The 17,500-nt window shown below is 48.1% G+C and overlaps 1 protein-coding gene across 1 annotated transcript in view; it reads right to left on the reverse strand.

The window, feature by feature from the left end:
• Positions 1 to 17,500, reverse strand: part of LOC311144346 (bifunctional methylenetetrahydrofolate dehydrogenase/cyclohydrolase 2, mitochondrial-like) — a gene marked incomplete at its 5' end in the record, with an annotated part of 36,018 nt that overhangs the window by 7,950 nt on the left and 10,568 nt on the right. Inside the window, one exon of the mRNA XM_084180381.1 lies at positions 15,642 to 15,749. Within this exon, the coding sequence (XP_084036507.1) occupies positions 15,642 to 15,749 (108 nt within the window). The remainder of the gene's footprint in view (positions 1 to 15,641; positions 15,750 to 17,500) is intronic.

Here is a 17,500-nt window from a genome sequence, read left to right on the forward strand (position 1 = left end):
CCTCTCTCTCCCTCCTCCACCCACCCCTCCCTCTCTCTCTCCTCCACCCACCCATCCCTCTCTCCTCCACCCACCCATCCCTCTCTCCTCCACTAACTCTCTCTCCTCCACCCATCCCTCTCTCTCTCTCTCCTCCACCCTCCCCTCTCTCTCCTCCACTAACTCTCTCCTCCACCCTCCCTTCTCTCTCTCTCTCTCTTTCCTCCACCCTCCCCACTCTCTCTCTCTCTCCTCCACCCACCCCTCTGTCTCCGCCCCCCTCTCTCTCCTCCACCCTCCCCCTCTCTCGCTCTCCCTCCTCCACCCTCCCCCTCTCTTGCTCTCCCTCCTACACCCTCCCCTCTCTCTCCTCCACCCTCCCCTCTCTCTCCTCCACTAACTCTCTCCTCCACCCTCCCCTCTCTCTCTCTTTCCTCCACCCAACCCTCCCCTCTCTCTCCTCCACCCTCCCCCCCTCGCTCTCCTCCACCCTCCCCTCTCTCTCTCTCTCCTCCACCCTCCCCTCTCTCTCGCTGTCCTCCACCCTCTCCTCCACCAACCCCTCTCTCGCTCTCCTCCACCCTCCCCCTCTCTCTCTCCTCCACCCTCCCCTCTCTCTCTCTCTCCTCCACCCTCCCCTCTCTCTTTCCTCTCTCTCTCCTCCACCCCCTCTCTCTTACCTCTCTCTCTCCTCCACCCCCCCCCCTCTCTCTCTCTCTCTCTCTCTCTCCCCTCAACTAACTCTTTCTCCTCCACCCTACCCTCTCTCTCTCCTCCACCCTCCTCACTCTCTCTCTCCTCCACCCTCCCCTCTCTCTTTCCTCCACCCTCCCCTCTCTCTATATATCTCTCTCTCTCCTCCACCCACCCCTCTCTCTCTCTCTTCTCCTCCTCCACACTTTCCTCCACAGTCCTCTCTCTCCTCCACCCTCCCCACTCTCTCCCCTCCACCCTCCCCTCTCTCCTCCCCTCTCTCTCCTCCACCCTCCCTTCTCTCTTTCCTCCACAGTCGTCTCTCTCTCCTCCACCCTCCCCTCTCTCTCCTCCACCCACCCCTCTCTCCTAGAAGAGGATTTTCTAGAAGAAACGCATAGTAATTTGGATGTGGCAACAGGAGTGGGGTGGGGGGGGGGGGGACAGTGGTGTGTAGTCATAAAAACTCAAAAAGTGGGGGTGTGGCCATCTTGTTCTCAAAAGGGTTTTTGCCTTTGTCATATAAGGTTGAAGAGGTAGTTGAGGGGAGGTTATTAAAAGTTAGAGCGAGGTATGAAAACATCACTGTGTCTGATAAATGTATATGCCCCAGTGGTGGCAGTTGAGAGGGTATGTTTTTTAGAGACATTATCAAATACCATTGAGAAATGTAACAATTAAGATGATTTATTTATTGCTGGGGGTTTTAACTGCACAGTCAGTGATTTAGATAGAAATCACAAAGAACCTCATATAGCCTCAAGGACTTTTTTTTAAACGCCTCATTGTAACACATGAACTGTGTGATATTTGGCGGAGTCAACATGGAGGCACGAGACAGTACACCTGGGCGCATGTGAGAGAGAACACCATCTCTATGGCCAGGTTAGATAGGTTTTATTGTTTTGAGCATCAATCTCAGGTCTGTAAATCAAGTGTGATAACCCCAGTGGGATTTTCTGATCATTGTTTAATAACAGAGGTGGTGTTCATTAACGATGTAAAACCCCAACGCGCATACTGGCATTTTAATATAACTTTATTGAGTGATGCTAACTTCAGGAAATGTAGTTTTTTCTGGGAGAGGTGGAGGTCTCAAAAGGCCAGTTTTGTATCCCTTCAACAGTGGTGGGATATAGGGAAAATCCAGATTCAACAATTCTGTAATCAATACACGAGGAATGTCACCAAGGATATCACCAGATCAATGAAAGCCCCAGAGACTGAAATAGTGGAACTCATGACCTTGGTTGAGACCACAGGAGATCGAGGTCATACTCAGGCCCTCAAGAGGAAAAAAGCTGCATTGGCAGATCTGCTGGGTATCAGAGCACAGGGGGCATTGGTTAGAAGTAAGTTTCAGGGAATCTCTGAAATGGATGCCTCATCCAAATGTTTCTTTGGTTTAGAGAAAAAGAATGGACAAAGAAGAATTATTCATTGTCTCAAATCAGCAGTTGGACAGGAGCTCACTAGCCCTAGTGAAATTAGAAAGAGGGCAGTAGAGTTCTATGCTGAGTTCTACAAGTGTGAGTACAAAGAGGATAAAACAGGGACACAGCAGTTCCTTGATGGGCTCCCACAGGTGGCTGCAGAAGCTCAGGTTGAGCTAGAGCAACCATTGTCTTTGCAGGAGCTATACACCGCATTAAAAGGCATGGAAAATGGAAGAGCACCAGGCATTGATGGGCTTCCCGTTTACTTTTTTAAGTATTTTTGGGCTATGTTGGGAGAGGATTGGCTAGCAGTAGTTAAATTATAGTTTAACCGGAGGGTTACTACCAATAAGCTGCAGAAGAACTGGAGGCCGGTGGCTCTATTGTAAACTGATTATAAGATCCTGTCAAAGGCTTTGTCCAACAGGCTGAGGGAGGTGATGGAGCAAATCATACGGACCAGTCCTACTGTGTTACTGGCAGGCAGATGGGGGATAACATTTCTCTGATCCAGGATGTTTTGGACGTCTCTAGGGCTATTGGGTTGGATGCTGGTCTAATTTCAATTGATCAGGAAAAGGCATTTGACCGAGTTGAACATCAATACTTATGGCACATTTTTGAGGCGTTTGGTTTCAGCTCTGGTTTTATTGCCATGATAAAGGTGATATATGGGGACATTGAAAGTGTATTGAAAGTTAACGGTGGTTTGAGTGCTCCTTTTAAAGTGTGTAGAGGTATTAGGAAGGGGTGTTCTTTGTCGGTAATGTTATATGCCATTTTATTTTTTTATTTTTTATTTCACCTTTATTTAACCAGGTAAGCCAGTTGAGAACAAGTTCTCATTTACAACTGCGACCTGGCCAAGATAAAGCAAAGCAGTGCGATAAAAACAACAACACAGAGTTACATATGGGGTAAAACAAACATAAAGTCAAAAATACAACAGAAAATATATATACAGTGTGTGCGAATGTAGTAAGTTATGGAGGTAAGGCAATAAATACGCCATTGCTATAGAGCCTATGCTGATGATGTAGTTGTTTTAGTGAAAAATCAAGCGGAGGTGGATAGTATGAGTCTAATGGTTGATCGTTTTAGGGGAATATCCTCTGCAAAGGTAAATTGGGAAAAAAGTTGTGCTTTACAGATTGGAGAATGGTCTGGAGGGATCATGGCTTTGCCAGGGGTGCTGGAATGGTGTAAGGGAGGTTTTAAGTATCTTGGAGTTTACCTAGGAGATGAGGGGACAATGGGAAAAAATTGGATTGGGGTGGTTGAAATGGTGGAAGGGAGGATGAGGAGATGGCATTGGTTGTTATCTCGTATGTCATATAGGGGGCGCACTATTATAGTTAACAATGTGATTGCCTCTGCACTGTGGCATCGGTTGTCAGTTTTAGAGGCACCATCTGGCCTTCTGGCTAAGATACAGGCGATTACTGTAGATTTATTTTGGGATAAATATCATTGGGTTCCACAAAGTGTTTTGTATTTGTCAAAAGAGGAGGGGGGACAAGGTCTTGTACATCTTGCTAGTAGGGCTGCTGCTTTCCGTGTTTCAGTTTATTCAAAGGTTGCTTTATGGACCGGAAAATGTGGTTTGGAGAGGGGTGGCAGGTCTTATATTACAGCAGGTTGGGGGATTAGGTTTAAAGAAGGCTTTATTTTTGGTTGATGGTAGCCAGATTTCTAGGGAGGTGCGTATGTTATTGTGTGTTTGTATGTACACCACAGACGTCATCACGCAACAGACGTCATCAGAGCGCGCAACAGAACCGTGTACTGCCTACACTCGGTTTGTTGTTTTTATGAAATCGTTTTAAAATCATAGCTAAAGTTTGCATTGCTACTGATTCCGCGACGCGGTCAGCCTTTACGGCTGGGACCGCAAGTTTGTGTCCCAGATTCCTGGTTACCAACAACAACGAGACGACGTACAGAGAGGAGCAAGATGTCTCTCATGGCTTCGCTCACCCCTAGATGTACCACCTGCCAGTACCTGAGCCAGAGAGTCGCTGAGCTGGAGGGGAGAGTATCTGTCTTGCGCCAGATCAAGGAGGACGAGGAACTCCTGGACTCCATGGTTGCACAAACCACCTCCAAAATCGACGACGTCACCTGCCCCTGGCTCGGCACCTCCACTTCTGAGGAGCCTGTAACGGAGAAACGCCATTCGGTTCCCTTAAATGAGCCTTGGCCCAGGCTAGGAGCTAAACCGAAGGGCCCGGTCTGTTCCACCCCTTCTGCTCCGCCTGGATTGCTGTCCGGGGAGTAAAGCACTCCAGGAAACAGAATCCATCAAATGTTTCGGAAGTGCTACAATTGGGGAGGAGATTCAAGGTCCTGGAAGACCTGGAAGTGCATTCCAATCATACTGTACAGGGTCCCTCCGCTCCATCTCTACTGCTGCCGTCTCACTCTCAGGTGGAAGTGCCCAAGCACACTCATCTGCGCTCCTTGCCTACCGCTCGGTCGTCAGTCTCAGCTGCTAGCCCCCCTCAACCTGCTAGGAGGCAGATCACCTGGGAGAGGCCCCGTCATTTACCCAATAAACCCATCTGTAGTCCTTCCGTTCTCGTGGTGGGTTCATCCATGGTCCGAAACGTTTCAATCCGGAAAGCTGAGACTTTCTGCTACCCTGGCGCTAGGATCTCTGACCTATATTCCATGCTACCGCTACTTATCAGCAAGCACTCCGCCGCTTCAACTGTCATTGTCCAAGTTGGGTCAAATGACATTAAACTCCAGCAGTCAGAGAAATTGAGAGACGATTTTAAAACATTGATAAATACGCTGCTGGAATCTGGGAAGCAGTGTGTTGTTTCCGGTCCTTTTCCATCCCCACGGATATGGTTTTTAGTCGTATATACGCCAATTACACACCTGGCTTAAGGGATACTGCTGCACGATGGGAATTCCTTTTGTGGATAACTTTACAGCTTTTACAGACCGACCAGGTCTATTTCTTCGGGACAATTTACATCTTAACAGGTATGGCTCCAGCATCCTCTCCACCAACATGTATCTTACTCTTGCCTCATGTAGAGCCTTTGATACATGACGTTGTGTCTTTTCGGGGGTTGACTTTTGGGATTGTACGCTCCCCTATCAGACTATGTTCAATGCTCCTCTCCCAGTTTCATTCATTAGTCCCTCAATTGCAAATATGGAACAAACTTCAGCTAACAACCTTTCTGCAATTCCTAGATTATTGTCCAATCACCGTATTGCGAATACTACTTACATGCAGAGAGGTATTGTTAGTAGTAATCTTTTCCCCATAAAATTGAGCTCTGTCAATAGCCCGAAAATGGTTTATTGCTCATTCAGTGCAGCTTCAGGTGCTACCCTGGATCCTCCATCTGATATGAATTCCCGTAGCAATGGCATTGGAATAATTCATTTGAATGCTAGAAGCCTGATCCAAAAGTTGGACTTTATTGAAATGTTGGTCTCACAATCAAAATGTTGACGTACTGATTGTATCTGAATCGTGGCTGTGTGATTCTGTGCCTGATTCAGATGTTCAGTTGATTGGGTACAATATTTATAGAGCTGATAGAGTTGGTAGAGGTGGTGGTATCACGATTTATGTAAAATGCTGCTTAAATGTTTCTGTGTCCATATCAACCTCTGTCCCAAAGCAATATGAATGTCTAGTTTTAAATGTGGTACTTGGTAATAATGCTGATGATATTTCAAATGATATCAGTGACCATTGCTCTATTGCTTGTATTAGAGATACCAGGCTGAAACACTCTGATCCCTGTATAATCTCTAAGAGAAATTATAAACATTTCTCACAGCAAGCTTTTATCCTTGACTTACAGTGGGGGAAAAAAGTATTTAGTCAGCCACCAATTGTGCAAGTTCTCCCACTTAAAAAGATGAGAGGCCTGTAATTTTCATCATAGGTACACGTCAACTATGACAGACAAAATGAGAAAAAAAAATTCCAGAAAATCACATTGTAGGATTTTTTATGAATTTATTTGCAAATTATGGTGGAAAATAAGTATTTGGTCAATAACAAACGTTTCTCAATACTTTGTTATATACCCTTTGTTGGCAATGACACAGGTCAAACGTTTTCTGTAAGTCTTCACAAGGTTTTCACACACTGTTGCTGTCGCTGGCCAACACGGACTTTCAACTCCCTCCAAAGATTTTCTATGGGGTTGAGATCTGGAGACTGGCTAGGCCACTCCAGGACCTTGAAATGCTTCTTACGAAGCCACTCCTTCGTTGCCCGGACGGTGTGTTTGGGATCATTGTCATGCTGAAAGACCCAGCCACGTTTCATCTTCAATGCCCTTGCTGATGGAAGGAGGTTTTCACTCAAAATCTCATGATACATGGCCCCATTCATTCTTTCCTTTACACGGATCAGTCGTCCTGGTCCCTTTGCAGAAAAACAGCCCCAAAGCATGATGTTTCCACCCCCATGCTTCACAGTAGGTATGGTGTTCTTTGGATGCAACTCAGCATTCTTTGTCCTCCAAACACGACGAGTTGAGTTTTTACCAAAAAGTTCTATTTTGGTTTCATCTGACCATATGACATTCTCCCAATCCTCTTCTGGATCATCCAAATGCACTCTAGCAAACTTCAGACGGGCCTGGACATGTACTGGCTTAAGCAGGGGGACACGTCTGGAACTGCAGGATTTGAGTCCCTGGCGGCGTAGTGTGTTACTGATGGTAGGCTTTGTTACTTTGGTCCGAGCTCTCTGCAGGTCATTCACAGGTCCCCCCGTGTGGTTCTGGGATTTTTGCTCACCGTTCTTGTGATCATTTTGACCCCACGGGGTGAGATCTTGCGTGGAGCCCCAGATCGAGGGAGATTATCAGTGGTCTTGTATGTCTTCCATTTCCTAATAATTGCTCCCACAGTTGATTTCTTCAAACCAAGATGCTTACCTATTGCAGATTCAGTCTTCCCAGCCTGGTGCAGGTCTACAATTTTGTTTCTGGTGTCATTTGACAGCTCTTTGGTCTAGGCCATAGTGGAGATTGGAGTGTGACTGTTTGAGGTTGTGGACAGATGTATTTTATACTGATAACAAGTTCAAACAGGTGCCATTAATACAGGTAACGAGTGGAGGACAGAGGAGCCTCTTAAAGAAGAAGTTACAGGTCTGTGAGAGCCAGAAATATTGCTTGTTTGTAGGTGACCAAATATTTATTTTCCACCATAATTTGCAAATAAATTCATTAAAAATCCTACAATGTGATTTTCTGGAGAAAAAAATTCTCCATTTGTCTGTCATAGTTGACGTGTACCTATGATGAAAATTACAGGCCTCGCTCGTCTTTTTAAGTGGGAGAACATGCACAATTGGTGGCTGACTAAATACTTTTTTTCCTCACTGTATATCACTCTGAGCTTTTATCCACTTGCTGTTTTCTGGACCCGGTTTTAGCCCTTGCTTTTTTCTCTTCTATTGTTACCTCTGTCTGATAAACACGCCCCGCTTAAGAAGCACAGAGTAAGAAACCGAACCAGTTCTTGGTTCTCTCCTGAATTGTCAGGTCTTTTTCTGCAAAAGAATCGGGCCTGGGCCTTGGCGAGGAAAACAGGTACTCCAGCTGATTGGCTGTTTTTTAGGCAATTGAGAAATAAATGTACTGCAGCTGTCAAAAAGGCAAAATCAAATTACTTCCTTAATGCTATGACAGATTCTGCAGGAGATCCTGCAAAATTCTAGAAAACCGTTAACTCACTGAAACAGGGGTATTCTGCTGTTTCTCTTCCTAAGCAAATTATCTCAGACTCCTGTATTCTAAGTGAAAAAAAAGGATATTTGTGATGCTTTTAATAAGCATTTCATCTCTGCTGGTTTTTTATTTGAAAGGAAAAGTGGCCATTGTGGTACTGGCCAGTTAGTTGATTTTTCGTCTTGCTTTTCAACCGTTACTCTGAAAAATGGTAACCCTGTTTTTAGTTTCCAGAAAATAACTGAAGCAGAGGTTCTAGCTGCCCTGTGTGCCATTGATACTAAGAAATCCTTAGGCGCGGACAATTTAGACCCGTACTTACTTAAGTGTGCTGCACCTATCATTGCTGGTTCAGTGACACACATTTTTAATCTAACATTAAGCACAGGAAATATCCCTAAGGTGTGGAAAGCAGCTTTTGTTCTGCCATTACATAAGGGACGTGACGGTAGTGATTTGGATAACTATCGACCCATCTCTAGGCTCCCTTGTCTGGCAAAAATCCTAGAATCTATAGTCAACAAACAGTTACAATCTTTTCTTTCTGTTAACAGTATTTTTAGCCCCAATCAATCTGGTTTTAGATCTAAACACAGTACCACATCGGCCACTATGCTTGTTGTAAATGATATTGCAAATGCCTTAGATGATAGAAAGCACTGTGCTGCGTTGTTTGTAGATTTGTCAAAAGCTTTTGACACTGTAGACCATGCTATCCTTTTGAGTAAGCTGTCATCTATAGGACTGGGCACTGACGCCTGTCGATGGTTTTATGACTATTTTAAAGATAGAACTCAGGCCGTCATGGTCGACGGGGTCATGTCTGACCCCTTACAGTTACTTAAAGGGGTCCCTCAGGGTTCAATAATTGGCCCACTATTGTTCTCACTTTATATAAACAACATTGGTGATGATGTCAGATATTGTAAATTCAATTTATATGCAGATGACACAGTGATGTACTCTATTGCTCCAACAGCGGACCAAGCTTTAATGCAGTTGGATACTACAGGGGTCTCTTTTACAGCTTAAACTTGTTTTAAACGCTAAGAAAACAAATGTCATGTTTTTTTCTAGGTCTAAACTCTCAATTAGAAACACTTTTGTAATCACTAGCTTGGATGGTACTCAAATCAAACAGGTCTCTGCATATAAATACTTAGGGGTATGGTTAGATGATAGGCTTTCTTTTAAAAAACATGTTACTGAATTGGGAAAAAAGCTCAAATTCAAGATAGGGTTCCTTTACAGAAACAGGGCTTGTCTGTCCTCCGAAAATAGAAAACAAATTGTGCAGGCTACTTTTATGTCCGTTTTAGATTATGGTGATATTATCTATATGCATGCATCGGCAAACACATTAAAACCACTGGATGCTATTTACCATTGTGCACTCAGGTTTATCACGGGTGATAGTTACAAAACTCATCACTGTTTCCTATATCAACATGTGGTTTGGGCCTCTCTATCTGTGAGGCGAGAGCAACATGCTCTCTTGTTTATTTATAAAGCACTTCTTTTAAAACTACCTCCATATATATCATCATTCATTTCCACTAGATATACTAAATTTAAAACCAGATCACAGATGTGGATTACATTAGAGACTCCTGTGGTCTCCACAGAGTTGGGTAGGACTGCCTTCAGTTCCTTTGCACCTTATTTATGGAACAAACTGCAGATCCAACTTAAGTTAGACCCTTGCCCATTTTAAAAATGTTATGAAGGATCAATATGTCTGTGATTGTTTCTGTTGAAATGTGTTTTTTGTTTTGTATGTTTGAAATGTTCTTGTCTGTATGTCTAAAACTGTCATGTTTACACAGGGCACAGCCGTAAAAGAGATCCAGGTCTCAGTCTGTTTTCCCCTGTTAAAATAAAGATTTAAAAAAATCTGTGGAGCATAATGAAGTTGTCAGTGGAACTTCAGCGGAGTCAGTGCATTGGCTGTTGGAGGAACCTCTGGTGTATGGGGCAAGACTGGATTGTACAACTGCAGCTGTTTCTCCAAGATTCTGGTGAAGGGCAAAATCATCACCTTAAAACAGTTAATGGCCATGGCTGGGCCCACCTTAATGGATGGAAGACGGGTGGCTGAACATTTGGGGGTGAGGTCGGAAAGGATTGTCAGACAACTGCTGGGAAGCTGCAGGGAGGCTCTGTCAGCAGAAGAGTGGGGTATGCTGAATAGTCACAAGAAGAAGGTACAAGAGGAAAACGTCTCATTTCCAAGACTAGGGATTACACCCAATATCTCAGAGTCCGAAAGAAAGGCGTTATTACTGGATTTGAGAGGGTTGGAAGAGGTGGGTTTGGATGAGGTGAATGGGAAATACTTATATACGAGGTGTGTCAAGGTTTTGAATAAAGATACATTGAAAAATAGAAAAGACACTCCATGGAGGGTAAAATTGGGCATTGATGACAAGGTAAAGCCAGCATGGAGAGCACTGTACAAGCCACCGTTACAAAAGGGTACTGGGGATATGCAATGGAGGGTTTTGCATGGCATCATAATAATAATATGCCATTTAGCAGACGCTTTTATCCAAAGCGACTTACAGTCATGCGTGCATACATCTTTTGTGTATGGGTGGTCCCGGGGATCGAACCCACTACCTTGGCGTTACAAGCGCCGTGCTCTACCAGTTGAGCTACAGAGGACCACAAACCTGAGTGCATCATTGCAGTTAATGCTTTTGTATCTGTTATTAACTCAGATGTTGGAGATGGATGTCCTTTTTGTAACATAAGAGAAACAATTGTTCACTGTTTTATGGAGTGTGAGAGGATAAAACCTCTCTTGGAAATACTGGAGTCTTTGTTTACAGCTGTAGGGGAGATTTTCAATAACACTGTTTTTATTTTGGGGTTTCAATATAGTAAACAACAGAAAAGAAAATGTCAACTGTTACATTTTATTTTGGGACAAGCTAAGATGTTATTTTTTCTGAGTAGGAAACATAAGATAGACACGGGATATGGGCAGGATGTAAGATGTGTTTTTAAAGGATTAGTGAAAGCAAGAATAAAAGTGGATTTTGAGTTCTTCTCGGCTGTAAAAGATCTCCCATTGTTTGAGGAGAAGTGGGCCTACGAAGGAGCGGTTTGTTTTGTGGAGGAGGGGAAACTATTTTTTGTTGATGAAATGAGTTGAATATATATGTTTTTTTGTATTTGTATTTAATTTATTTGTATTTTTGTTTTCATTTTTTATTTAGGAATAACATTTGTTGTTTCATTTCTGAAAAGGCATTGTGACATTATTTATGTTAACACTTTAGTATAAAATAAAGGTTTATAAAAACTCAAACTCTCTCCCCCTCTCTCTCTCTCTCTCTCTCTCTCTCTCTCTCTTTCTCTCTCCTCCACCCTCCCCTCTCTCTCTCTCTCTCTTTCTCTCTCCTCCACCCACCCCTCTCTCCTCCACCCTCCACTCTCTCCTCCACCCTCCCCTCCCCTCTCTCCTCCACCCCTCTCTCTCTCCTCCACCCTCCCCTCTCTCTCTTTCTCTCTCCTCCACCCACCCCTTTCTCCTCCACCCTCCCCTCCCCTCTCTCCTCCACCCCTCTCTCTCTCCTCCACCCTCCCCTCTCTCTTCTCCTCCACCCTCCCCTCTCTCTCTCTCTCTTTCTCTCTCCTCCATTAACTCAATGCTCCACCTTCCCCTCTCTTTCCTCCACAGTCCTCTCTCTCTCCCCTCCACCCTCCCCTCTCTCTCCTCCACCCTCCCCTCCCCTCTCTCCTCCACCCCTCTCTCTCTCATCCACCCTCCCCTCTCTCTCTCCTCCACCCTCCCCTCTCTCTCTCTCTCTCTCCTCCACTAACTCTCTGCTCCACCTTCCCCTCTCTCTTTCCTCCACAGTCCTCTCTCTCTCCTCCACCCTCCGCTCCTTTTCTCTCCTCCACCCTCCCCTCTCTCTCTCTCCTCAACCCTCTCCTCTCTCTCTCCTCCACCCTCCCCTCTCTCTCTCCTCCACCCTCCCCTCTCTCTCGCTCGCTCTCTTCCACCCTCCCCTCTCTCTCCCCCAACCCTCTCTCCCAAACCCCCCCCCCTCTCTCTCCCCAACCCCCTGTCACTCTCTCTCTCCACAACCCCCTCTTACTCGCTCTCTCCCCAACCCTCTCGCTCTCTCTCTCTCTCCTCCACTAACTCACTCTCCTCCACCCTCCCCTCTCTTTCCTCCACAGTCATCTCTCTATCCCCTCCACCCTCCCAACTCTCTCTCTCTTTCTCTCTCTCCTCCACCCTCCCCTCTCTCTCCTCCATCCTCCCCTCTCTCTCCTCCACCCACCCCTCTCTCTCTCTCTCCTCCACCCACCCCTCTCTCTCCGCCCCTCTCTCTCCTCCACCCTCCCCCCTCTCTCTCTCTCTCTTCTCCACCCTCCCCCCTCTCTCCTCCACCCTCCCATCTCCCCCCTCTCTCCCTCCTCCCCTCTCTCTCCTCCACCCTCCCCCTTCTCTCTCCTCCACCCTCTCCACTCTCTCTCCTCCACCCTCCCCTCTCTCTCTCCGCCCTCTCTCTCCTCCACCCTCCCCTCTCTCTCTCCTCCACCCTCCCCTCTCTCTCTCTCCTCCACTAACTCTCTCCACCCTCCCCTCTCTCTTTCCTCCACAGTCCTCTCTCTCTTTCCTCCACCCTCCCCTCTCTCTCTCTCCTCCACCCTCCCCTCTCTCTCTCTCCTCCACCCTCCCCTCTCTCCTCCACCCTCACCTCTCTCTGCCCCTCTCTCTCCTCCACCCTCCCCTCTCTTTCATCCACAGTCATCTCTCTATCCCCTCCACCCTCCCGACTCTCTCTCTCCTCCACCCTCCCCACCCTCCCCTCTCTCCACCCTCCCCTCTCTCTCCTCCAGCCACCCCTCTCTCTCCTCCACCCTCATCAAAGGGCATTATTGCCATGGGAAACATATGTTTACATTAACCCTCTCTTTCTCTCTCACTCATCCAACCTCACCTCTCTCCTCCACCCTCACCTCTCTCCGCCCCTCTCTCTCCTCCATCCACCCTCCACCCTCCCCGCTCTCTCTCCTCCACCATCCCTTCTATCTGTTTTTCCACCACCCTTCCCCTCTCTCTCCTCCACCCCACCTCTCTTCCACCCTCCCCCCTCTCTCTTCCACCCTCCCCTCTCTCTCGCTCTTCCACCTTCCCCTCCCATCTCTTCTCCACCCTTCCTTCTCTCTCTCTCTCTCTCTCTCTCTCCTCCACCCTACCCTCTCTTGCTCTTTCACCCTCCTCTCTCTCTCCTCCACCACCCATCCCTCTCGCTCCCCCACCCTCCCTCCCATCTCTCTCTTCCACCCTCCCCTCTCTCTTCCACCCTCCTCTGTCTCTCTCTCTCTCTTCCACCCTCCCCTCTCTCTCGCTCTTCCACCCTCCCCTCCCCTCCCTCCTCCACCCTCCCCTCTCTCTCTCTCCTCCACCCACCCCTCTCTCTCTCCTCCACCCTCCCATCTCGCTCCTCCACCCTCCCCTCTCTCTTCCACCCTCCCCCTCTCTCTCTCTTCCACCCTCCCCCCTCTCTCTCTCTCTCTCTCTCTCTCTCTCTCTCCCACCCTCCCCTCCCCTCCCCACTTCTCAACCCTTCCTTCTCTCTCTCTCCTCCACCCTACCCTCTCTCACTCTTCCACCCTCCGCTCTCTCTCTCCTCCACCCTCCACCCCCTCTCTCTCCTCTACCCACTCATCTCTCTCTCCACCACCCTTCCCTCTCTCTCCTCCACCCTCACCTCGCTTTCTCTCCTCCACACACTCCTCTCTCTCTTCTCCACCCACCCCTCTCTCTCTCTCCTCCTCAACTCTCTCTCTCTCCTGCACCCTCCCTCACTCTTTTCTCCACAGTCCTCTCTCTCTCCTCCACCCTCTCCTCTCTCCACCCTCCCCTCTCTCTCTCTCTCTCCTCCACCCACCCCACCCCACCCCACTCTCCTCCACCCTCCCCTCTCTCTCATCCACCCACCCCTCTCTCCTCCACCCTCCCCACTCTCTCTCTCCTCCATCCTCCTCTCTCTCTCTCTCTCCTCCACCCTCACCTCGCTCTTTCTCTCTCCACACTTTCTCACTCTCTCTACTCCACCCTCCCCACTCTCTCCTCCACCCACTCAACCCTCCATCCACCTTTCTCCTCCACCCTCCCCCCTCTCTCTCCTCCTCTCTCCTCCATCCACCTTTCTCCTCCACCCTCCCCACTCTTTCTCTTCCACCCTCCCCACTCTCTCCCCTCCACCCTCCCCACTCTCTCCCCTGCATCTCCCCACTCTCTCCCCTCCACCTTCCCCACTCTCTCCTCCACCCTCCCTCCCCTGCACCCTCCCCACTCTCTCTCCTCTATCCTCCCCACTCTCTCTCCTCCACCCTCCCCTGCACCCTCCCCACTCTCTCTCCTCCACCCTCCCCACTCTCTCTCCTCCACCCTCCCTCCCCTGCACCCCCCCTCCACCCTCCCCACTCTCTCTCCTCCACCCTCCCTATCCTGCACCCTCCCCACTCTCTCTCCTCCACCCTCCCCACTCTCTCTCCTCCACCCTCCCCACTCTCTCCCCTCCACCCTCCCCACTCTCTCTCTCTTCCACCCTCCCTACTTTCTCTGCTTCCTCTCTTCCACGAATGTGTACCTGCATTGCATCAATTCTTGTTTGAACAATAGGTGCAGGGGTATTTATTTAATTAATCATTTCCTTTACTAGAAGCCCTATTGCAATAAACAGCTTTATAACTGGGAAAACCGCGGTGGTGCAACATCAACGTACGCATGCAAGGACTCTAAGACCTCGCTCTTTCTCTCCACTCTTTCTCGCTATCTCTACTCCACCCTCCCCACTCTCTCCTCCACCCTATCTCCCTCCTCCATCCAACTTTCTCCTCCACCCCCCCTCTCTCTCTCTCCTCCACCCTCCTCTCTCTCCTCCACCCTCACCTCACTCTTTCTCTCTCCACTGTCTCTACTCCACCCTCCCCACTCTCTCCTCCACCCTATCTCTCTCCTCCATCCACCTTTCTCCTCCATCCTCCTCTCTCTCTCTCTCTCTCTCCTCCACCCTCACCTCGCTCTTTGTCTCTCCACTCTTTCTCACTCTCTCTACTCCATCCTCCCCACTCTCTCCTCCCCCCTCTCTCTCCTCCATCCACCTTTCTCCTCCACCCTCCCCTCTCTCTCTCCTCCACCCTCTCTCTCCTCCATCCACCTTTCTCCTCCACCCTCCCCACTCTCTCCCCTCCACCCTCCCCACTCTCTCCCCTGCATCTCCTCACTCGCTCCCCTCCACCCTCCCCACTCTCTCCTCCACCCTCCCTCCCTCCCTCCCCTGCACCCTCCCCACTCTCTCTCCTCCACCCTCCCCACTCTCTCTCCTCCACCCTCCCCACTCTCTCTCTCCTCCACCCTCCCCACTCTCTCCCCTCCACCCTCCCCACTCTCTCTCCCCTCCACCCTCCCCACTCTCTCTCCTCCACCCTCCCCACTCTCTCTCTCCTCCACCCTCCCCACTCTCTCTCTCCTCCACCCTCCCTACTTTCTCTGCTTCCTCTCTTCCACGAATGTGTACCTACATTGCATCAATTCTTGTTTGAACAATAGGTGCAGGGGTATTTATTTAATTAATCATTTCCTTTACTAGAAGCCCTATTGCAATAAACAGCTTTATAACTGGGAAAACCGCGGTGGTGCAACATCAACATAGGCACGCAAGGACTCTAAGGCGGGGTACATGAAAGATACTGCTCCTTGCAAATTACACATATTGCAGAGGTTTTTCATACACAAGCATACAGGTGCGCAGACACACACACACACACACACACAGTGTCGTACCTCCAGGGCGTTGATGGTTGCGGTCTGTGTGGAGCAACATGGCGATCGGCAAGCCTACATTCTTAGAGCGTCCCGCAACCAGCACGTTCTTCCCCACTGTCTCGATACCTGCACACACAGACCTGTCAATCACAGGCACGTCCTTCTCCACTGTCTCGATACCTGCACACACAGACCTGTCAATCACAGGCACGTTCTTCCCCACTGTCTCGATACCTGCACACACAGACCTGTCAATCACAGGCACGTCCTTCTCCACTGTCTCGATACCTGCACACACAGACCTGTCAATCACAGGCACGTTTTTCCTTACAGTCTCTATACCTAGACACAAAGTTAATTTTAAGTGAGTATCCTATTAAAATTCATAAATGTTATTTTAATTCAATCCCTAACTGGGTTCAAACAGGGCTAGCAAAGTATTTTCCTATGATTTTAAAGCTAATAAAAACATCACAGCATTTCGCTACAACCGCAATAACATCTGCTAAATATGCGTATGTGACCAATAAATGGTGATTTGATTTACTAGAGTAGACAGTTCAGGTGTAGTAAAATAAGGTGCTGCCACCTAGTGGATAAACCAGGGTATGACAGCTGGGCAGGCAGTCCTTCAGTCAACACCACTACTTTCACAGCAACCCTTCCCTCTTCTCCAGTTTAGATTGGCTTTAAAGGGATAATCCGCTAGCATATACCCAATCATTGCGCTAACGCTAGTTAGCATTGGCTCGCAAACCTACCTCTAACTTTCTTCATACTGGGCACATACAATTTTTATCCACGAGTTACATTTTAGTCATTTAGCAGACACTCTTATCCAGAAGCAATTAGGGTTAAGTGCCTTGATCACAGATTTTTCACCTAGTCGGCTCGGGGATTAGAACCAGCAACCTTTCGGTTACTGGCACTACGCTCTTAACCACTAAGCTACCTGCCGCCCACTAGAGTTCATCTGACTCTGGAGAAGTATCCCTTTAAGCCACTAATTTCACAGCAACCCTTCCCTCTTCTTCAGTTTAAATTGGCTTTATCCTCCTCCTTCACATTTACAAAGCATATCACAATGACACAAAAAAAAAGGACATTTCAATAAACTACATTTTACAAAGACAATATAGTAACCTGTTCTCCTGATGATCTCCCATTCAGCAGCAGAGTGGCTGTGTGTGTGTACCTGCTCTCCTGATGATCTCCCATTACAGCAGCAGAGTGGCTGTGTGTGTGTACCTGTTCTCCTGATGATCTCCCATTACAGCAGCAGAGTGGCTGTGTGTGTGTACCTGCTCTCCTGATGATCTCCCATACAGCAGCAGAGTGGCTGTGTGTACCTGCTCTCCTGATGATCTCCCATACAGCAGCAGAGTGGCTGTGTGTGTGTACCTGCTCTCCTGATGATCTCCCATACAGCAGCAGAGTGGCTGTGTGTACCTGCTCTCCTGATGATCTCCCATACAGCAGCAGAGTGGCTGTGTGTACCTGTTCTCCTGATGATCTCCCATACAGCAGCAGAGTGGCTGTGTGTACCTGTTCTCCTGATGATCTCCCATTCAGCAGCAGAGTGGCTGTGTGTACCTGCTCTCCTGATGATCTCCCATACAGCAGCAGAGTGGCTGTGTGTACCTGCTCTCCTGATGATCTCCCATACAGCAGCAGAGTGGCTGTGTGTGTGTACCTGCTCTCCTGATGATCTCCCATACAGCAGCAGAGTGGCTGTGTGTGTGTACCTGCTCTCCTGATGATCTCCCATCCAGCAGCAGAGTGGCTGTGTGTACCTGCTCTCCTGATGATCTCCCATACAGCAGCAGAGTGGCTGTGTGTGTGTACCTGCTCTCCCATACAGCAGCAGAGTGGCTGTG

This window comes from Coregonus lavaretus (genome assembly GCF_964263955.1).
Source record: "Coregonus lavaretus genome assembly, chromosome: 17".
Lineage (NCBI taxonomy): Eukaryota > Metazoa > Chordata > Actinopteri > Salmoniformes > Salmonidae > Coregonus > Coregonus lavaretus.